This window comes from Phycodurus eques, chromosome 1, assembly GCF_024500275.1.
Source record: "Phycodurus eques isolate BA_2022a chromosome 1, UOR_Pequ_1.1, whole genome shotgun sequence".
NCBI classification, from domain to species: domain Eukaryota; kingdom Metazoa; phylum Chordata; class Actinopteri; order Syngnathiformes; family Syngnathidae; genus Phycodurus; species Phycodurus eques.
Genome location: NC_084525.1, coordinates 10,431,309 through 10,453,657, shown reverse-complemented (window position 1 = coordinate 10,453,657; position 22,349 = coordinate 10,431,309). Strand labels below are relative to the sequence as shown.

The window sequence follows — 22,349 nt, the reverse complement described above, 5'->3', positions numbered from 1 at the left end:
GAGTACCCACACTCTTTTACTACGAAGCCACGCTGTTGTAACACGTGCAGAATGTGGTTTGCCATTGTCTTGCTGAAATAAGCAGGGGCGTCCATGAAAAAGACGATGGCAGCATATGTTTCCCCAATACCTGTATGTACCTTTCAGCATTAATGGTGCCTTCACAGATGTGTAAGTTACCCATGCCATTGGCATTAACACAGCCCCGTACCATCACAGATGCTGGCTTTTGAATTTTGCGTCTATAACAGTCCGGATGGTTATTTTCCTCTGGCCCAGAGGACACGACGTCCTCAATTTCCAAAAACAATTTGAAAGGTGGACTCGTCGGACCAGAGAACACTTTTCCACTTTGCATCAGTCCATCTAAGATCAGCTCGGGCCTTGGTTTTCTAAAGTGTTCCTGATCCCATGTGATGATATCCTTTCCACATTGATGTCTGTTTTTGATGCAGTCCCACCTGAGGGATCGAAGGTCACGGACATGCAATGTTGGTTTTCAGCCTTGCCGCTTGCATGCAGTGATTTCTCCAGATTCTCTGAACCTTTTGATGATATTATGGACCATAGATGATGAAATCCCTAAATTCCTTGCAATTGTACGTTGAGGAACATTGTCCTTAAACTGTTCGACTATTTTCTCACGCATTTGTTCACAAAGAGGTGAACTTCGCTCCATCTTTGTTTGTGAATGACTGAGCAATTCCTTTTATACCCAATCATGGCACCCACCTGTTCCCAATTATAGCCTGTTCACCCGTGGGATGTTCCAAATAGATGTTTGATGAGCATTCCTCAACTTTCCAGTCTTTTTTGCCACGTGTCACAGCTTTTTCAGAACGTGTTGCAGCCAAAAAATTCCATGTTAATGATCAGCTGCTAAAAACAATAAAGTTTATCAGTTTGAACATTACATCTTATCTTTGTAGTGTATTCAATTAAATATAGGTTGAAAATGATTTGCAAATCATTGTATTCTGCTTTTATTTATGTTTAACACAACGTCCCAACTTCATTGGAATTGGGGTTGTCAACAAAAAATCTTAATTTTGACATTTTATCTTGAAATTTTGAGGGAAAAAAATTGGAATTGGAATGAGCTGAACAGTTTACTTCTGGTTTACTTTCTGTTCATTTAGGAGCACTTCCTGTTGATTTTAGGGCACTTCTGGATCACTTCATGTTCATTTGAGGTACTTCCTCTTCAATTTCGGGCACTTCTGGGCCACTTAATGTCCATTTTGGGAATTTTAGTAATGGGAATACTTCCAAGAATGACTTAAATTAGCTGAACATGTTGAATTTGGAATGGTTCGAATCGGTTGAGAAATGTAGAAACTGGAGATAAATATGTAAAAATTTTTAATTTGAAGCTTTTTGAAAATTTGGGGAATTTTTGGGAATGGAAATAGTTCACTGGAGGTGCTGAACATGTTGAGGTTGGAACGGTTTGAATCGTTTGAGAAATGTTGTTGAAGGAGGGTGAAAAAATTTAGAATACGTCTTAATGTGGGAAAATGTAGGTATTTTAACGTGGGAAAATTTGTAATTTGGGTGCATAATGCGGACATTGGTTAATGTGGGAATTTGGGCAATTTGAAAAATATTTTGTAGTTGAAGGTCAATAAATGTTGAAAGAGGGGGGAATGTAATGTCATAATGAGGAAAAATGTGGAATTTTGGTGAAAAATGTGGACTTATCAGTGAAACGGTGGTTGACTGGTTAGTACATCTGTTTCACAGTTCTGAGGACCCAGGTTCAAATCCGGCCTTGCCTGTGTGGAGTTTGCATGTCCTCCCTATGCCTGGGTAAGTTTTCTCCAGGTACTCCGGTTTCCTCCCACATCCCAAAAAACATGCATGGTAGGTTAATTGAAGCCTCTAAATTGCCCGTAGGTGTGAATGTGAGTGTGAATGATTGTTTGTTTGTATGAGCCCTGCGATTGGCTGGCGACCAGTTCAGGATGCACTCCGCCTCTCGCCCAGAGTTAGCTGGGATAGGCTACAGCACGCCCGTGACACTAGTGAAGATAAGCGGTATGTAAAATGGATGAATAAAATGTGAAAATATGTTAAATGATTTTGGAATAGCGAGCAAAATTTTTTTGAGTGCAACACAAAGCAAAAAAATCTACCAAGTGACGACTCATAACTCGAAAAATGTGAAAGCTGGGGCACTCGTAAATCAAGGTACCATTGTGTAAATGGAATTGTATTTCATTTGACCTGATCCGCAGGACACTGTAGCACTAGCCCCACATCGATGATCAAGTTCTCTATAACGAAGGCACCCTGAGGCACCCCAAAGCCTCTGAAGGAGGTGTTGGAAGGCAGGTTGGTTCTGCAGGCAGCAGCTCTGCCACGCAGATTTGGAATGTTGTAGGCATTATCCAGATGAAGCAGGATCTTCTCCACTACCTGCAAGATCAGCAGCATCTGGGTCTGGCTTGTTTGAAATTGCAATCAAAGACACATTTTCACCAAGCGGTACAGATCAGTCCATCACCATTTGGAAGCGTAAACGTATTCTAAATAGCTCCTTTATCCTCCTCATTATCATTAGCATTAGCGTCATCATGACATCATTGCAGTGCAACAAGGTGTCGCCCTGAATGAATAGGAATTTTCACAGCCAAGCTTGTTTCCTATTTCCGATTGTTACATCTTCTTGACTTTTCTGCGTATCACAAGCCCAGCTTTATTTAGAGGCACCTTTTGTGTTTTTCCCATTGTATTCCTGTTTTTGCACAAATGTGATTGCTGTCTGTCAGCCAATCAATGGAATGCATTGTGTCATGCTTGAGCTTTTTGGTTCAATACATCAGTACCGTAGATATTAATTATTTTTGGTACGGTACTTTTTGAAACTGTAGATCTGAAAATAGAAAGGCAACAAACGGCAAAACCCAGTGAACTGAACAGAATTTAACTACTTGTTGGAAATTGGGTTACCGTAAAGGAGTAAACTAATGCTACGTACAAAGATGGATTCATCAACTGCATTGCCAGCATTGGTCCAAATTTGGATATCTGCAGCCAGGATCTTTCCATCTTTCTGGAAGCCAACCTGAAACAAACACCCTTGCTGACAAACAGCAAAACTTCAAGAGTCTGCAGCTTTGGACAAACGTGTCCAATACCTTGTATTTTCCCAGCACAGGATGTCGTCCGCCAGTGATCAGCATGTCTTCACCTCGCTCCAGAACGCAACGAACTGCACAATTAGTCCTGAAGGAAACATCAAACCTTATTGGTGAAGTTCTTGACTTGGACATCAATTTAGTTTTTTTGTGTTTCTAATGAATGATGACCTACTTCCATGCTGCCACAGAGGTAATGGAAGCAAGCTTGCTGGTTTTAACAACTTTCCCTCCAAATGCTCCGCCCAGTCTCTTGACATGACAGCTGACTCGGTTAGCTGGGATAGCCAACGTCTCAGCGACAGCAATCTAATGGCAGGATTTATGACAACCCACCTGATGTCATGAGGAACGAATGCACGGCGAAGCGATTCTAAGTACCTGAACTGATGTAGGCCACTGAGACGACACATGAATTTTAAACTCCCCTTGCTCACCCACTGGTAAGACCAGCATGCTTTGGGTCTCCATATAGAAATGCTCCTGGCCTCCGATACGGATCACCCCTGAACAAAATATCAAAAGGTTCACAATTACGAGTCATTTACTGGACAAAGTTTGAACGCTTTTTACCTTCATGAACCAGATCAACAATTTTAAAGGCCTCTTCTACGTTTCCTCTCTCGATCATCCTCCTTGGCTCGAAGTAGGATGACCTCTTGATGGCGTCCTGTTACAGAGAGGGGCAGACCACTTGTCTCGGATGCACCATCGAATAGAAGCTTTTTTTCTTTTTGAAAGACGTTACTGTGAACACACCTCAATAGTAAAAATGGGTTCGGGCAAGTCTTCATAGCTGATGTTCACAGCTGACGCGCCTCTTTTGGCATGGGCTCTGGTGTCCGCCACTACAGCACACACTATCTGACCGATGCATGACACCTGGATACACACATAGAAGCAGCATTAAGGGGAGTAGCCATCATTTCAGAAGTTGGGGCGGGAGAGACACATTTTTCAACATTAAACCAACTTTTGTGAAAACAACTATGATCTTCTCACATTCAATTGCTTCTATTCTGAGTGGCAAAAGAACAATCTCTTTGCGCACAAGCTGGAGAGGAAGCAAAAGAGTTTTTAACCATTTTTACTATTATTTTAAAAAGTACAAATCCTCCGATTTTAGCCTGTTAAACATTAATATATTCAAAATTAGTGAGTCCTTGATGAAAGCAAACCAATTAGCTATGTGTTTTAAGTAAAACGACTTTCATGGACAACTGCTGAAATAGGAAAATTTATTAAAATTTCTTCCTATTTTCCGACATACGTATTTGGAATCAAACGCTAACCCAGTCATTCTCAAAGAGCATACAGATTTCAGAAAGTGGGGATGCCGTGTCCCCATTGTCCACTTTCGACTGCTCTCACTGAACACTAAATCTATTTTCACAAATTGAATAACATTAATAAATTATATACCTGCGTCTCAGCGAGTACTTCTTCTTCATACCCCAAAATTACGTGGGTTTTCTTCCCAGGGATATCTTTGGCTGTGATGATGTCAACGACACCAGGAAGTAGCAGGGCATTGCTCACGTCCACATTTCTTTTAAAATAAAAGTAAAACATGAATCAGGAGGAACGTTGGATAATGTCCAAAATTGTTTTCCTTACATGATCTTAGCATGTGCCCGTGAACTGGTGACCAGAGCCAGGAAAAGCTCGCCATCGATCCTAGGGAGATCATCGCAGTAAACTGCCTCGCCTGTGGCCTGGCTTATGGCGGAGCTATGCATGATGGGACGGCCCACTGGGTCCTGGTCGCTCTGTCCCTCAGATACATGCTGAAGAAGAGGCAGCTTTGTTCTATATGACCATGGGAAATGGAAGGTGGAATGACCTGACCCGGATCTAGGTCAGGCTGGTATATCAAATTCTTATGATCTAGCTAATGAAATGACTAATGAAGTGACTTTCACATTTTCCCTGTCAAGAGTCACCACAGCAAGTCACTCGCATGATTTCTTTAGCACAGTTTTCACAACAAATGCCTTTTCTGACCAGAAATAGAAACCCTGCCATCTACATGAAAGGTAGCAGCATGTAGCACTACACTACCATTGCATACATACTAACTGGCTGCTTCAGTTCATTCAACTGAAATCATTCACCTGCCAGCCGTTGCCAGTCAGTCGGTGTGCCTCAAGGCTTCATCTTAGGAGCCCTCCTCTTCATCACATATCTTATGCCTATCATAAACATCTTTCCCAAATACAATATCCACTTTTATTGCTACAAAGTTGAAAACCAGCTCTAATTCTCCAGTAATACCAAGATATGACTTTTGGGTCATATCGCCAGCCACACCTGAAACTCCTGCTGGCTCAGCTGGATTTCTCTGGGCAGCGGCTCTATCCTCTCCACAACAGTGTCTTCAATCGCATTCTGCAAAATACAATTCTTAAATAAATAAAAAAAATCCACAATATAAACAAGATGGACATTGAGTCAAGGGGTTACCATCTTTCTGAGGTTCTGCAGGACCTCTAGGTTGAATTTAAAGAGGAAGCTGAAAGTCAGAGTGCGACGGAATTCCGCTTTTTCTCCCGGAATCACAGGTGAGAGGTGAAATTCTTTCATGAGGATGTCATGAGCCCGTCTGAGGGTTTCATCATTCCAAGGTCTGCATAAGATTCATACTTAATTTGACACCATGAAGTAAAAGGACTTAAGGGTGAAACTTCTTCAAGTACCAAGTCTACTGCAATTGCCTTGGAATCAACATTTGTGGATGGACCAAAAATCATTAATAATAATAATAATTATTATTATACAAACAGAGAAAAAAACAATGATGAAGAACAAATAAGATACAGATTAAGAGTTATTTAATCTTGTGGTCCAGAATCAAACATTGCTGACCGTGCAATGATAGCTGCACAGGTTTTGGTGGCTCTGGTTGTGGTTGGTCCAATACCTCCGTAGTATATACTGACATCCTCCACTACTCTGAATCCTTCAGAGAATAACACTCGCATTCCAGTTGTTAATGTGGGGAAGGCACTCTCCTTCCTTGGAGCCTGGCGAAATGCTCGAACAATCTCTCCCTACAGTATAAACATGGCATGGCACAATATATTTATGTTGATTTTAATCTGTTTAATGTGTCTAGTTTTGAGGTATTTTCAAAAGCAACATTTTCACCTTTCTCGAAAAAGGGATCAGCACAGAGACAAGAATCTCCTCTGGCTTCAACACTGTTTTTCCAAAGCTCAAAAAGAATTCCTGATTGAGAGGAACCTCTCGCTGTCCGCCTGGTGAAGGACAATAGGAAACATATCAGACAGCACAGATCGCCTGAAGTGTCCACAGTTCCAGGTTGCCAGAATCTCACCACTGCAGATGGTGCTCACGATACAGTTCCCAGCAGCCAGTACTGGGTTTATGTCAGAGTTTGGATACGCACTCATGATGTTTCCTCCAAGAGTCTAAAGAAGCCAAATGTTTCTCATATGGTTCTTATTGTTGTACAGTGATATTCACAGGGAGTTTACTGTATACAAAGCCATTTCGAAAAGCTATTCTTACGGCAACATTACGGATCTGCTGGCTTCCGACATTCCCCAGCTGCTTCATCAGTGCTCTGAACAGCTCTGTCTTTGCCTCTGGAAACTGGCGGCACAGCTTCTTCAAAATAGACCAGACCTCAGAGAGTGTGAATCCCGCTCCCACCCAGACACCTACAGGGAGCCAAGAACTAGTGATGTGAAGAATCATTTAATGTCAAAGCAATGTCTGACGGATATCACCCACCGTGTGTCGTCTCAGTCACCTCAAACAGCTCCTTGACTCTGATGGAAGATATCATCAATGGGTGCACAATGCCCTTAAATGTATCCTCTGGGCCTTTGAAACAAAGTACAATACAAAGGTCAGTATGTAACACACATGATTCTTCTTATTTGAATGAATCCTCCATATTATATTAATTTTGACCGATAGTTGTGTTTCCCATGATCAGTGGAGCCTCTGGGTTACTGGTCTTGAGCTGGACCAGCTCCTCAAGCAGGACAGGGGACATCCATGTCACCCTTTCCCCATAAAAGATGAGTGTCTGCAGGCTGGATCTCTCCGTCATCAGCTGGAGGCAAGAATATAGCAGGTCAGATGAGTAGCCCAGCACTCTATACATCTACATGTACATTTATTCATTTTTTGTACCGCTTGTTCTCCTTAGGGTTATGGCAAGCTTAAGCCTATCTCCCAAAGCTGACTATGGGACACCCTGGACCGGTTGCCAGCCAATTGCACTCTAACACCTACACTCACACTTATACAGTTGAGAGTCTTCAATTAGCCTAAGAAGCATTTTTATTTTTAATTTGGGAGGTAGGCTGAGTACAATACCTGGAGACCACCTATTCAAATATGGGGGAAAACATGCAAACTTCACACAGGAGAGGCTGAGCAGAGATTCCAACCCGTGACCTTACCATGTGAAGCAGACATACTAACTACTGGTCCTCTGTGCTTCTGGTACTGTGTACAAGTTAAATGGAAGTCTTTGTGCAAGCAGATGCTTACAATTAGTTCCGGAGGGAAGATCAAGTCCTGAGTTTGGTCCAACGGGAGGAACTCTGACGTGTCAAACAACAAAGGAGTTTCCTGTAAAACATGATATGGTCAAGTAAATAATTCATCACGCTAAATTCAAACGATGTCATGCAAAAGTGTTTTTAGTATGAAATATGAAGAAAATAAATGGCAGCAAAAACATCACCAATTCAACTGACATTGTTTATTTCTTTCTCACTGCCACAGTTAGGGCCTCTGTTGACTTGACAGCAGTTGGCTTCCTGGTTGGATTACAAACCTTTTCAGTTTCAGTCCTTAGCTACAAAGAAACGAAAAATGTATATGAATTCACTGGATGGCAGCAGACATACCTGACAGAAGGTTCTGCAGCCATCAATGATTGGACGATAGCCAGTGCAACGACACAGATTCCCTAAATTAAGACGGCAAAAATCAGATGAAACATGTTTGGAATGAGATATTTGATCAGTACCCACTGCTCATGCATTAAAACTTCTGATTGGTGAAATACAAATCAAGACTGTCAAGAGGTACCGGCCAGTGCCTCAGTGATGTCCTCCAGGCTGGGCTGAGGGTTGTTACGTAGGAGGGTGTACATGGACATCACCATACCTGGTGTGCAGAAGCCGCACTGTGAGCCATGTGCCTTAGCTATTCGCTCCTGGAAACAGATCATGCACTGTTTATGAAAAACTAAGGCTTTGTTCAAAATTAGTCCCTCTCAGCTACTGTACAGTATGTAGATAGTGTTCTATTCAGTGGCTTGGATATTATGTAGTGCTGTTTGAAAGTGTAATGAGTATAGGTTACAGGTGAACCTGGCATTTGCAAATTCGCCTGTTCGCTGTGAATTGAGGAGCTTCATTGAGACAAAGGTTGCCCTTTCTGACTTCTCTGGAAATTGCCAGCACAGCTTCTTCAAAATAGCCTAGATCCATTGGTGATATCATCTTTCTTGTGGCATCGATAGGCAATTACAAACCCTTCAAGGGGGGTGTCAATAACTTGTGGATTTAACTATTTGCTATATACTATATAAGTAGAGCAACACATCAAAACATGAATGGACAAAGTGCATTTTTAAGCTTTATTCTGTCAAATACACAGGTTAAAACGAAATAATGTTATCATAATTTATTTTTCGGATTCATATTTATTCTGGAAGGTGAACCAGTTGACGTTGATCTGGTACGTTGTAAATATGCGACAGCAATGATGTAATTAATGGCACCCTAGTAGTATTTTCAAACAATTTTTCATTTGCCTGATGAACAAACTATATCGTTCACATTATAAAAATCCCTTTAGTGAGGGAGTAAGGAAATGAGAGAATTATTCTAAACACAGTCGCTGCATTCGGCATCATTCACTGATTCCATCCATCCATCCATCCACCCTTTACCGCTTATCCTCACGAGGATTGCGTGCTTCTGGACCCTATCCCAGCTATCTTTGGGCGGGAGGCGGGGTACACCCTGAACCGGTCGCCATCCAATCGCAGTGAACATAGAAACAAACAACCACTCGCACACACATTTACTCCTACGGGAAATTTAGAGTCTACAATCAACCTACCACGCATGTTTTTAGGATGTGGGAGGAAACCGGAGTGCCCAGAGAAAACCCACCCAGGCACGGGGAGAACATGCAAACTCCACACAGGCGGGGTAGGGATTTGAAACCCGGTCCCCAGAACTGTGAGGAAGATGTGCTAACCAGTCGTCCACCGTGCCGGCCATTCACTCATTCCCTACTCCCTAATCAATATTTGAGATTGTTAGTAGATCTTGGACCAGTTAATCCCATGTACTGTATAAAAACCCCTATACAGTATAACGATTAAGAAGGAGGGAATGAGTGAATAATTACAACCACAGTTTAAGATCCATCCATCCATCCATTTTCTGAGCCGCTTCTCCTCACTAGGGTCACGGGTGGGCTGGAGCCTATCCCAGCCATCATCGGGCGAGAGGCGGGGTACACCCTGAACTGGTTGCCAGCCAATCGTCCAGTTTAAGATCTTCATGCACAATTTCAAGGCATTTTTGGAGTCTCCTGGTGCATTATGACAGTAGGTTATCACATGAGGCATCCAGGCCTGACCTGGACCGGGTGGATCCTGGTTTTAGTGCTACCAATGCCTTCCACTGTGGTGACAGCAGCTCCGTGAAGCTGGCAGATCAGAAGCAGGCAGGCGTTGGCTGAATAATGACTGATGTCATGTGAAGGTGTACAAACTTATTTCTCAGAGTGCTGAATACAAAAATATCAAAGGATGTCAGGGCCACATTGACATTCTTTGACTTTAATTTATTAACCACTGAACTCAACTCAACTTTATTTATAGAGCACTTTTATAACAACCATAGTTGTAAAAAACATACGACAAGCTAACTACAAGAAATAGACGACGACTACAATTACTATTACTGCTACGACTACTACTACTACTACTACTACTAATAATAATAATAAACAAACTGTACAGCTCACTGAGAACATATCAGTATACAACATATACATATTTTCCACCCCTACATTTCCAACTTCAAGTCTCACATTCTACATTTCAACAATTTACTTCATTCAACAGCATTGCATTCTCTACTTTTTTCTGCCTCATTTTATCTGTCATTGGATTACTGTACTGCACAATAATGCACTTATGTACTGTAGTAAATAGCTGCACTTTGGGAGAAAGTTCAGTGAGTTTGGCAAGTCTCCAATGCATTTGACCTTTGTCCTCTTTTGTAATGTTTTACATTGATCTGCATCAAAGCATTGCTGCACCAAGTCCATGCTCCACCTAACAAATATTAACTTTATCAGTACTCAGTCTGCTGGCAACCAATTATAATACCTCTCAAAATCAAAATAATGAACCAAATGTTCTGTGGCCATATTAACAGTGAAAGTAGTGAAACAGTGTTTAAATTTGAAGGATACTAAATGGTTTTGTTGGCAGGTCGGTAGCGTGAGACCATCACTGTGCAGGCCCCGCAGCCTCCTCCACCGCAACCGTATTTGGTCCCAGTTAGCCTCACTAATGTTATTGTCAAGGTTAAATAATCATTAACAGGTATGACTCACATGATCAAGAAGATGAAATATTTGATGGCTTTGTCTTGATTGTGCAGGCTAAATAGAAGGATACACTTCTGTCTGAGGAAGGACAACAGCGTTGTCTCAGGATCCACATGTTTCTCTAGCACCTGAAAATTACACAAGCCAAGTCACAATCACACTACTTTCAACAATTTAACTTGAATGAAGGGAAGAAAGCACTCTCAGTGGGAAGTAAAAATTGTGAGCTACTACTTTTATCAACATAATGTACTGTATATTGTTCCCTCCTTTGATGTTGATCATCAAATAATGTTGATATACATGTACTGTATAGCTATCCATATGTGCATGTAGCTCTAGAAGGGGGGAGAAACCAAAAATAGTGCTGGAATTTTTTGCTATTTTGACAATTATTTCATTTTCTGCAAATAAATGCTAAAACTGACATTATGGGAGTTACGGTGGTGTCAAGTACCATGCACCAAAAAATGCTTGTCTCTCCAGTATGTACAGTATGTAGTACAGTTCTAAAAAGTGTAGTTGTGTTTAACTTTTATGTACAAGCCCAATTCCAATGAAGTTGGGACGTTGTGTTAAACATAAATAAAAACAGAATATAATGATTTGCAAATCATGTTCAACCTCACAAAGAGGTGAACCTCGCCCCATCTTTGCTTATGAATGATGGAGCAATTCAGGGAAGCTTCTTTTTTACCCTATCATGGCACCCACCTTTTTCCAATTAGCCTGTTCACCTGTAGGATGTTCCAAACAGGTGTTTGATGAGCATTCCTCAACTTTCTCAGTCTTTTTTCCCCATCTGTCCCCGCTTTTTTGGAACGTGTTGCAGCCATAAAATGCAAAGTTAATGATTATTTGCTCAAAACAATAAGGTTTATCAGTTTGAACATTAAATATCTTGTCTTTGTGGTGTATTCAATTAAATATAGGTTGAACATGATTTGCAAATCATTGTATTCTGTTTTTATTTATGTTTAACACAACGTCCCAACTTCATTGGAATTGGGCTTGTACACAAAAGTTAAATACAACTACACTGTACGTATTAAATGTACTGTACTGTATTCAAAAAAGTTTAAACCACTGTAACATTATGAAATTTGAACATTTCATTCAGTGATTATTTCACATACGACCAGAAGGAGCTGGTGTACCATTACAGGTACTAGTACTATGAGCATCACTGTTTTATAAAATTAAAAAATATATATTTTACTTAAACATACCTACAGTATAAATAGCAGCCAGTTTATTTATTTTTTCCAGATCTGTATGTTCATGGCTCCCATGTCAAACAGGGTAAAAATATGAAAAACTGCTTTTGAATTGGATCTCATGAGGTTGTACAGGTTACTTAATGAAATGAGCTTTCAGTGCATTTATAACTGTCACAGAAGTAAAGCAAAACATGACATCCACGTAGTTGCACTGAAACAAAAAAAATACACACAATCAACAAACTTACTTTTTTTCCATTGACAAAGAGGCACAAAGGTTCCATTTCTGCGCCTGCGGCCATTTTCACTTTAGCAATTTTAAAGTGAATTCTCAACCTGCAATGCTCCCTGCTGTTAATACTTCTGTGCCAAATAGTGAAGAGTGTGGCTCCAGTGTACAAACTCCTGAAGCAGGGGTGTAGCAATCATTTCAAAAGTGGGTGGGAGAACTTCTTCAGTTGTCAACAACTTTTATAAGCAAATGATCATCCTCTCCCACCCAACTGCTCACTGTTCGACATTCCTGTAAATTCTACAATTATTTATCACATACCATACAGTAAAATACTTTGAAGTGATTATACAGTAATTAACTACAGTTTCCACTGCAAAATGGGATTTTGGTTGACGTCACACAGAGGGTTAGTGTATTTTGTAGCAGAAACCGCGTGGCTCCCAGCATGCATTGTGCCATGAAATGTTGACCTGTTTCCGTAATAAAGACGTTAATCCTTAATGTTCATGAACGATCAGGATTAGAGTAACATGAATGATGTGTGTTTAGTTTACCCGTAGTTCGTTGAATGTGTGTCTTATTTAACTCTCGCATTACATTTATGTTTCACTTTGTTTTCATGAAACCCTGACTCTGGGTTGTGTGCGATAGAGTGACATCTTGATCAGTTCAGCTGTATGATAAGTGAAGTGAAGTATGACCTGGTGATTTATCAACTGTATTAGAAACAAGTGTGATCTTCCTTGTGATTATTCAATTTCCCCTACTTCTTCTGCAAGCCAAAAGAGTTCCCTTTTGTGACTCATCAACATCGCAAACAATAAAATAATTGATTTGAAAGGAAATGTCAAATAACTCACTATTTATAGTGTGTGAGGTCAACCAGTCCCATGTTGTGATGGAGACGGCAGTTCTTTTGAGTTTACTGAATCATTCGTTTACTGATGGTGTAGTGGTACACTCGCCTGACTTTGGTGCAGGCAGCGTGGGTTCAGTTCCCACTCAGTGACGGTGTAAATGTGAGTGCGAATGGTTGTCTGTCTATATGTGGCCTGCGACTGACTGGCGACCAGTTCAGAGTGTAGTCCGCCTTTTGCCCGAAGTCAGCTGGGATAGGCTCCAGCGTCCCGCGACCCCAACCAGGATAAGCGGTGTTGAAAATGGATGGATGGATGAATCATTCGAATCAATTCATTAAAAGGATTCGTTCAAAAGATTTGTTTACCGAATCGTTCAGTTCTTTTTCACATAATCATTCAAGTGCTTCATCATTCAGTTAATGAGCCATCCCTTAGGTTCACGTTCTCTCAACACATTCACTGAAGGACTATGCATTGTTGTTGTCATGTATAGTAAACTAGGAAAGGCGCGGAGATTATTAAAAATAAAAAAAAATTTGGTTAAAATCACTCATGAGTACGTTCACTGCGTAGTACGTCTTTCCTTGCGCGAACGAATCACTCATTGTACTGGTACATCGCTTCTTAGTGGATCACAAACGAAGAAGTTCAACGTACAAATCACTCGTGTCTGACGGATCGCGAAAGATAAATTCAACGAACGAATCACTCTTCAGTTCTTCAGTTCCTCAGTACACCAGTACATCAGTTCACTGAACGAATCACTCTTCAGTTCTTCAGTACACCAATTCACTGAACGAATCACTCAGTTCACTTAAGTCTCTCCCCCGCCTGCACGCCGCTGCCTGACGTTGGCTGCTCTTTAGCCATTCGCCGAAGTGAGTGACAACGCTGGTGAATCGAAATCACATGGCAGTACGTTTAATGAAGTCCCACTCCCGCCTGCTCGCTGGCTGCTCATTGGTGACTCGCTCGCCTCACGGCGGCCAATCTAAAAGAACGAATCATTTCATAAACTGATTTGGTTCATTTCATTCACTAAAAAGATTTGTTCTTCTGAACGAAAGGTTCCCGAACGAAACACCACTAGTCCCATGATGCAGTGGAAACTCATTCATTCATTCATTCATCTTCCGTTCCACTTATCCTCACTAGGGTCGCGGGCGTGCTGGAGCCTATCCCAGCTATCTTCGGGCGAGAGGCGGGGGTACATCCGAACTGGACGCCAGCCAATCGCAGGGCACATAGAAACAAATAACCATTCGCACTCACATTCACACCTACGGGCAAGTTAGAATCTTCAATCAAGCTACCATGCATGTTTCTGGGATGTGGGAGGAAACCGCAGTACCTGGAGAAAACCCACGCAGGTACGGGGAGAACATGCAAACTCCACACAGATGAGGCTGGGATTTGAACCCCGGTCCTCAGAACTGTGAGGCGGTTGTGCTAACCAGTCATAGTGCTTAAATGGAAGACGTTTGGCACCACCGGAAGCCTTCCTAGAGCTGGCCATCCGGCCAAACTGAGCAATTGGGGGAGAAGAGCCTTGGTGAGAGAGGTAAAGAAGAACCCAAAGATCACTGTGGCTGAGCTCCAGAGTCGGCAGTCGGGAGATGGGCGAAAGTTCTACAAAGTCAACCGTCATTGCAGTCCTCCAGCAGTCGGGGCTTTATGGCAGAGTAGCTCGACGGAAGCCTCTCCTCAGTGCAAGACACATGAAAGCCTGCATGGAGTTTGCTAAAAAAAAAAAAAAAACACCTGAAGGACTCCAAGATGGTGAGAAATAAGATTATCTTGTCTGATTAGACCAAGATAGAAATTGTTGGCCTTAATTCTAAATGGCATGTGTGGACGAAACCAGGCTCATCACCTGTCCAATACAGTTCCAACAGTGAAGCATTGTGGTGGCAGCATCATGCTGTGGGGGTGTTTTTCAGCTGCAGGGACAGGACGACTTGTCCAATCAAAGGGAAGATGAATGCGGCCAAGTACAGGAATATCCTGGACGAAAAACAATCTCCAGAGTGCTCAGAACCTCAGACTTGGCCGAAGGTTCATCTTCAAACAATACAATGACCCTAAGTACACAGCTAAAATACAGAAGAAGTGGCTTCAGAACAACTCCGTGACTGTTCTTGAATGGCCACGCCAGAACCCTGACTTAAACCCAATTGAGCATCTCTGGAAAGACCTGAAAATGGCTGCCCACCAACGTTCACTAGACAACCTAACAGAACTGGAGAGGATCTGCAAGGAATGGCAGACGATCCCCAAATCCAGGTGTGAAAAACTTCCCAAAAAGACTCATGGCTGTATTAGCTCAAAAGGGTGCTTCTACTAAATACTGAGCAAAGGGTCTCAATACTTATGGCTGTACTATATTTCAGTTGATCTTTTTTAATAAATCTGCCCAAATTTTAAAAATGTAGGTTTTTTTCTGTCAATATGGAGTCCTGTGTGTACATTAATGTGGAAAAATGAACTTAAATGATTTTAGAAAATGGCTGCAATATAAAAAAGAGTGAAAAATTTAAGGGGGTCTGAATACTTGCCGTACCCACTGTATGTCATAGATTTTTTCGTTCTGCTGATATTTTTTGTAACGCAATATATTCTATAAGATTAAGATAAAATTGTCCTATAAGATTGTCTTTAGGCTTGATGTGTGTTAAGAATGGATTTGTCCCAATTTTAGAGTATGAAACAGGTCGGGCCGACAATCTTAGAAGAATAATCTTAGTTGAAAAGAACGTAGCCAATCAAAAAAGTATCCAAGACTGACAAACGCAGAAGCAACCGTAAATAAAAACAAAAATCTCTTACCGAACCTTCGGGAACACTCAGGAAACATCGGCGCGTATCCGGAAGTGTTTCTTTTTCTTTGGTTTTGTGAGATCATGTGTGACCATGTGAGACTTCGAGATCGGCGATACAATAGAATTTCTATGTGCGTGGTCTGCTGTGTTGAGATTCTCGGAGCACACCACACAACTGATGACCAAAACTGTTGAATGCACGATATTTATGTGTGGGGTCTGTAGCAGATAAAAAAATCTTTTAAGAGAGTAAAAATCTTTGTGTGTACCAGGCCTAACTTACTGTAAAACCTCTATGAAATGTCTAACAGTGCTCTTCTCTACAGTGGCCAAAGAACTAAATAACCAAACTTCCCAACTCTGGTTGAGATAAAACACAATGACAGTAAAGCATAAGCAACCAAATAGTTGAAGGGAGAGTTTGCAATTTTCCCCCAAAATCACTTTTTGTCATGTTAAATGGGTTATTATGACTGTAGTACATGATGATAAATATGATCGATAAAAAATGTAATTGTTCAACTTTTGTTGGTTTAAAAAGGTTTAAAAAGCAAATGATTGCTAAAGAAGGATTAAGCACAAAAGAAAACACTTCTCCAGGTGAATATTTATTTTCTGTTCCCCAAGACTCTCAGGTTATTAACAAAAAACACCCCCTTCAGCTGCTCAAGACCCAACTGAAGAGAAAAATGAAACACCCTTTAAAACCAAACATCGATATTGTGCGTAGCATTTAAGAGCTTCCTTTTCCTCAAGTGGAAAGGTAAAGATGAGTGGTCTGACAGACAAAGTGCAAGGACAACTACTGAATTATACCGTAGTGTGATTTTTGACAAATTAATAAATTAAAAAAATGTTGTCTTGTAAAATAGCCAATTTGTGGGGGGTTACCCAGTCTGGTGCAACTCAGGGGTAGAACTTTATACGCTGCTCTGCTAACCTTTTGGGTTTGACATGATAGTGTTTCAAACAGGGTAGTCAGTTGAACATGACTCTGGATCCAGCCCAGCCAATGTGCAAGATTTTGCAAATATAAAAAAAAAAATTAAAAAATAAAAATAAAAAATAAAAATATATATATATATATATATATATATACATATATCCCCGGGGGAAAAAAATCAATGGCACAAACAGACTTTTGCAAGTGATTAAAAAAAAAAAGTCACTGGCGGAAATGGGCTGCCCATGTATGTGATTAAAAAAAAAAGTTTTTTTTTTTTTACTCATACTCATAAAAAGAAGCATTTTTTAAAATAACTGGTGGAAAGGGGCTTGCTGTCATAGTGAAGTAAATGGATAATCTCGGCAAAGGAGAAGTGCTCACTAAAACAGATTTAGACAGATTTGTAAACAATATCTGAGAGATTTTTTATTTTATTTTGTGTACATTAAAAAGTCTAAAATCTTTTATTCTAACTAATGAAAAATGGGAGCAAAAACAAAAGTGTTTTGTTAATATTTTTGTTCAGTATACTGTATTTAAGTAAAGGAGTTGAATCAGTGCTTTCTTTTCCCAGGGTCTTCTTTTACACAAATATCTGTACTTCTACTTAAACGCTTTTGCCACCTCTGGAAAGAGGCCTCCATTTGCAGGGCATTTGCGAACGTAAACTACGAAGGGAAAAAGTGCTCAAACAATTTGCATTTTTTTTGTTTAAAATAACACGATCAGTCACAAAGTGTTTCATCCCCAAAATACTTTTGTAAGTCATTTTGCCGTGTCACAACACATTTGGTTTTGCTGACAACTGTGTTCAGTCAACTTTCACAGCTGCCGCTCTGGTGGCACTTGCTAGAAGTATAACATCCTGCAGTTCCACTTCATTACAACATGGGAATTAACATTCCAGATGCTGCTCGGTTGTTTTTCTGCATGAACACTGATGTCCAGAAAAAGATGCGCGGGTAAGTACACCAAATTCTGTAGCCTACATATTGGGTTAAAAGCAGAATAGTAAGTAATTTTAGACATTAATGTGAGAGGCTTCACAACCTCAAGGTTTGAAGGGTAATGGGAACGTTTTGAAATACTTCAGCCTAAATAGTAACATACTAAGATTTTTTAAAATACGTTGCATACTGTGTATTGTTATTTTTTTGTATATGCTGCAGGGCGCTAAAAAATGGATGGTGGGCCGCAGTTTGGACACCTGGTCTAAAAGTTTGCGCAAGCTGCAATGATGAAGAGGAGACTTGAAGTTAGAATATTTGGCACAACATCATCAGCCATCGTGCATCTTTAGCTTGCATGCACCATCTTCTGCTACTTGTTGGTTACATTTGGAAGAGATGTGGAATTATAGGACAGTCCTTCCAGCAAAAGTCCAAATGTCTTTCTGTTTGAAAGTATGGCACTTAAAAAGTAATCTTTCATGAGATGCTACAATCCCAAGTTAAAAGGCATTCAAGCCTCCTTTCATTCCTTGTATGGAGTGCACATTGGTGAGTTTTTTTTTTAAAGGCTTCTTGACCTTGACATCATATTGTCTTCCTGGACTCCAGGTGAAGGGATCGTCTCTGCTGGGACAACTTTCATGACGAACATCCGACATCCAGGACGGACGACTTAGGTGCTGATGTTACCACAGGGCTCGCAGTCTTTGTTGACATGGAGAAGCATACACTCGGTGTTCATCCTGTATGTTTAATTCTCCTACAATTGCTCATGCGTATGCATGTCATTTTAATAGGGGATTTTGAAATGTGTTCCCTGAAAAAAAATGTTCAATTGATTTACAGTGCTTAAAAAAATGTAATAGACCATCACCCAATCTAAGGTAATACCATAGCCACCCTAAAAATGAAGAAGATTACTATAATTTGTATTGTTGCTATAATACAAATCATAGTAAGAAATCACATTCATAGATTCAATACCTGTTTTTATATGCTATTGTTTCTGACTGTCTTTTTATTCTATTTATATTTTGTTATTGTTATTTTTTTAAACATTTCAGAGACCTGAATTTCCCATCTAGGGATCTTTTTAATTCCCTGTGCTCTGTCTATAGTATAATGTAGTTTGACTCAGACGGGATGAGCATCCCCTCCCCATGATCCTGAACAGGATAAGCGGAATTAAAAATGGATGGATGGATATTTTTATTATGAAAATATAACTATTATCGTCATGCAGGAATTTCCCCACAATAAATCTTTTAATTTTACTTTTGAACAGAAAATAAAAAAAATAGTGAAACACATTATATCATCTCTCAAAGATCAGAGTGCAAGGACTTCATGGCAGTCGATTAAAAGTCATATTTGCATTGTTAACTTGTTTTGTAATACATACACGTCATTTACACCAAGTTGTCAACCACAAATTGGCTAAAAAAATTTTTTTTTTATTGAGCAATCCTGAACATTCCCCATTTTGAGACATCCTGGATGTAGTTACTCTATCCACAGCACGGCCTAACGGAAGTGATGTAATGTTTATCGTCCTGCACTTACACTGAATGGGGAACTACAATATGGAATATGAGCAGGATGAATATTTATATTTTTATATATATATTTTTTTATATTTGCTCCAGTATGTCTATATTGCTCCATCCTGGCTCGAACTATGCCCGTGTATTCAATACTTTCTGCTAAATGTTTCTGAAAAACACACTGATTCGAAGGTTACTTGTCTACTCTTGTGTTATTTTATTGCTTGGAAAGCCTAAAGAACACCAACACTGCCCACACCATGATTACAAGCAGCTTCAATACTATAAAACTTTGCGAAATAGCAAAGTATGCGGCAATAAACCGAACAACGATGTGTGTGCGCGTGTGTGTGCTAACGCTGACTGAACGGAAGGTGTGCCGTTTGTTACGTCACAGCCGAAAATAGCCGACGACGGCCGAAGATGGGGAGACACGAGATTCCAAACGCAGACGACACATTCAGAGTTATAATTTGGATTGATGAATTGATTAATCACCTCAAAATGGCAGTCATGGTTTGTAAAGGGGTTCTAGAGGTATGAATATGGCTTTTTTAAACCTTTGCACTCTGACCTTTAAGATGTCCCATGTCAGCTGATGAAAGAGTGGCCAATTGCGTTTCTGAATTGATTTCTGACTTCAAGAAGCCCGTGAGCCACATCACATTTGGGTATGAAAGATGAATTCAGTTAGAAATTCCTCCTCCGTCTTGAAAATGTTAAAACATTGAGAAATCACTGAAAAATGAAGAGTCTGGATGAACGCGCTCAATGATGCTGGATGGTGTCTTGTCGATTTCATGACAGTTGGTCTAATAAATGTTCACCGAATAACCCCTTGGAAGAATTATTTGCGTTAGGGACTTGCATTAGAATTAGAATGGTTGTAATAACTCAAAATGTAAAAGACTTGCAATGTGTCACATGCTTATTTTGAATGCTAAAATATAAAGAAGTGACTTTCAGCGTTTCGTGTTATTCGCGAATGTGTCCCTATTAAATGTCCTGCTTTACAAAAAAGCAGACAAATAGTCACGCACTTTTTCTTTCTTTTTTCTTATTTTTTTAAGATATCAAATGATGACACGTGGTCGAAGGGGTTAATGTTATGCTTAACCGATTGATGACTTCTCAGTGAAGCCCAATGAGACACATTTGAAAGGGCTTGAGAAATTCCTGAACTTGACACATTCGGCATTCAAGCAATTGACACTTGTCGTTTGAATGACAGGCGGTCTACTAAATGTGTTAAGCACCGAACATCCCCGCATGCAGTGAATAATCGCACGCCTTGTTTTGGCATCCCTCCGAATTCTAAACGGCCTCCAGACGTTTCCTATGAAGGTTATTGCTTCTCTCATTGCCTCTTCTTCTTCTGCTTGAGCGATTTCCTCCTCTTGACGATCATCTCGTGCAGCTTGTCCATGCCCTCGTGCAGCCCCTCGCCGATGATGGCGCAGGCGGGCTGGACGTGGTACGGCGTGGACGGGCTCAGTTCGGACAGGGCCAGCTGCCGCTCGATGTCGGCCACGTCAAGGGCCCGCGGCAGGTCCTGCTTGTTGGCGATGACCAGCAGCGGGGTTCCGTGGTTCTCGGAGAAGCGCGTGATCTTATGCAGCTCGGCCCGGGCCTCCTCCAGCCTCTCGGCGTCCACCGAGTCCACCACGTACACGATGCCGTCCGTGCAGCGGCTGTAGGGTTTCCACAGGGGCCTCAGCTTCTCTTGGCCGCCGACGTCCCAGAAGTGGCAGCTTATGCCCCTGGATGTGCCCGCGCCACCCAGCCGGATCCTCTCCGTGTTGAAGCCGATGGTGGGCACCGTGTTGACGAACTCGTTGAACCGGAGCCGGTAGAGCACGGTGGTTTTGCCCGCAGAGTCCAAGCCCAGCATGACGATGTGCAGGGACTGGAAAGCCGTCAGGTTGGAGAAACTAGTCCCCATTCTGGAAGCACGGCATGGAATCGGGGATGGAAGGATGCTGTCAGGTCCGAAAAGCGCTTTAACGGGTGGCGCAGAGGCACTCCGGCAGCCTCGATCGTAAATTCCCAAACCTCCTCAACCTCCGCATCCCTGCGTGGCTCGGTGTCACTTCACGGAACACTCGTGACAAACCGTACAACTGTTACATTATGTCCTGTCGCGTGTCTGCAGTCGTGCATATGCTGGTGTGGTGCGACATTTGATCACCCGCACAAGTGCGCGTGACGCGTGGATGAAAAAAAAAAAAAAACAACAACAACAATGCATACAGCGACCAGAATGGATGCGGCAAGATGGATGAGAATTTATATCCGGTTTTGGGAGCAAAAAATAAATAAATAGAAAAGCCTGGATTTGCGATAAAGTTGGTTACCTGACAATGGAAAGGCAAATGCTTTTATTCTGAAAAGTCGCGTTCACTAGTTCCTCTGCGCACAAAACCTTCACGAGACGTCAAGAGCTGGGGGACGCATCCTTGCAATATTGTTGCGGAAAGCCTTTCTTTCGTTCCAACTGGCAACAATACCAAACGTTTCTATTTTTTCTTGTGGGTTATTTTTATTTCTTATATTCGTCATTAAATTTTACTGTTTGGTGTGCTACACGCGGGCTTGTTACAATTATTGTCGCCACTCGGTGGCAGCAGAGTTTCGTCACAAAAGGCCACAGGCGAGCAAAGGTCACGAACTCTAGTGGGTTTCTGGTCTTCAAGGCTTGATTTACACTGCGCTCGTTCAAGTGACGCAATTTGACAGCCTAAGGAGAATAAAACGCATGCAATTAGATATCCTCAAATACAAATCTGACAATTGCCTTTGTGCCTGCAGCACAAATATAGACCGATATACAGACAGGAGTGTGCAAAAGTATACGCATACAGTTGTGAGAGGTATACTCAAGTTCTTATTATTCGCTGGACTTTATTACTGCATAAATGAATTACAATAAATTGAATGGCCACCACCATCACCAGATCTCACTGTGCTGGATTTCTTCTTTTAGGGTGTTGTCAAAGATAAAGTACATTATGC

At 41.2% G+C, this 22,349-nt stretch overlaps 2 protein-coding genes across 3 annotated transcripts in view; both read right to left on the bottom strand.

The window, feature by feature from the left end:
* The window catches only part of aox6 (aldehyde oxidase 6), a 48,753-nt gene extending 36,390 nt beyond the window's left edge, over positions 1-12,363 (bottom strand). Inside the window, exons 1-25 of one of the 2 annotated variants that reach the window (XM_061676646.1) lie at positions 12,232-12,363; positions 10,834-10,891; positions 10,626-10,722; positions 9,783-9,891; positions 8,214-8,340; positions 8,030-8,091; positions 7,877-7,939; positions 7,668-7,748; positions 7,080-7,224; positions 6,897-6,989; positions 6,672-6,823; positions 6,478-6,571; positions 6,288-6,397; positions 6,006-6,190; positions 5,604-5,766; positions 5,451-5,528; positions 4,758-4,927; positions 4,563-4,689; positions 3,900-4,022; positions 3,714-3,810; positions 3,522-3,646; positions 3,316-3,449; positions 3,141-3,228; positions 2,981-3,067; positions 2,227-2,418 (exon numbers count right to left, since the gene is read on the bottom strand). In XM_061676646.1, the coding sequence (XP_061532630.1) occupies positions 2,227-2,418; positions 2,981-3,067; positions 3,141-3,228; positions 3,316-3,449; positions 3,522-3,646; positions 3,714-3,810; positions 3,900-4,022; positions 4,563-4,689; positions 4,758-4,927; positions 5,451-5,528; positions 5,604-5,766; positions 6,006-6,190; positions 6,288-6,397; positions 6,478-6,571; positions 6,672-6,823; positions 6,897-6,989; positions 7,080-7,224; positions 7,668-7,748; positions 7,877-7,939; positions 8,030-8,091; positions 8,214-8,340; positions 9,783-9,891; positions 10,626-10,722; positions 10,834-10,891; positions 12,232-12,285 (2,814 nt within the window). In that variant the 5' untranslated portion in view covers positions 12,286-12,363. The remainder of the gene's footprint in view (positions 1-2,226; positions 2,419-2,980; positions 3,068-3,140; positions 3,229-3,315; positions 3,450-3,521; positions 3,647-3,713; positions 3,811-3,899; positions 4,023-4,562; positions 4,690-4,757; positions 4,928-5,450; positions 5,529-5,603; positions 5,767-6,005; positions 6,191-6,287; positions 6,398-6,477; positions 6,572-6,671; positions 6,824-6,896; positions 6,990-7,079; positions 7,225-7,667; positions 7,749-7,876; positions 7,940-8,029; positions 8,092-8,213; positions 8,341-9,782; positions 9,892-10,625; positions 10,723-10,833; positions 10,892-12,231) is intronic. The other variant, XM_061676655.1, reaches the window with a different exon arrangement.
* Positions 12,364-17,009: 4,646 nt separating this feature from the next.
* Positions 17,010-21,514, bottom strand: arl4ca (ADP-ribosylation factor-like 4Ca). Its single transcript, XM_061676636.1, has one exon. The coding sequence runs from the start codon at positions 21,277-21,279 to the stop codon at positions 20,695-20,697; it is 585 nt and encodes a 194-aa protein (XP_061532620.1). The 5' UTR covers positions 21,280-21,514; the 3' UTR covers positions 17,010-20,694.
* Positions 21,515-22,349: the final 835 nt, after the last annotated feature.

Bases quoted from the DNA above. Each gene is read 5' to 3' on its own strand.
- arl4ca (XM_061676636.1), bottom strand. From the start codon at position 21,279: ATGGGGACTAGTTTCTCCAACCTGACGGCTTTCCAGTCCCTGCACATC.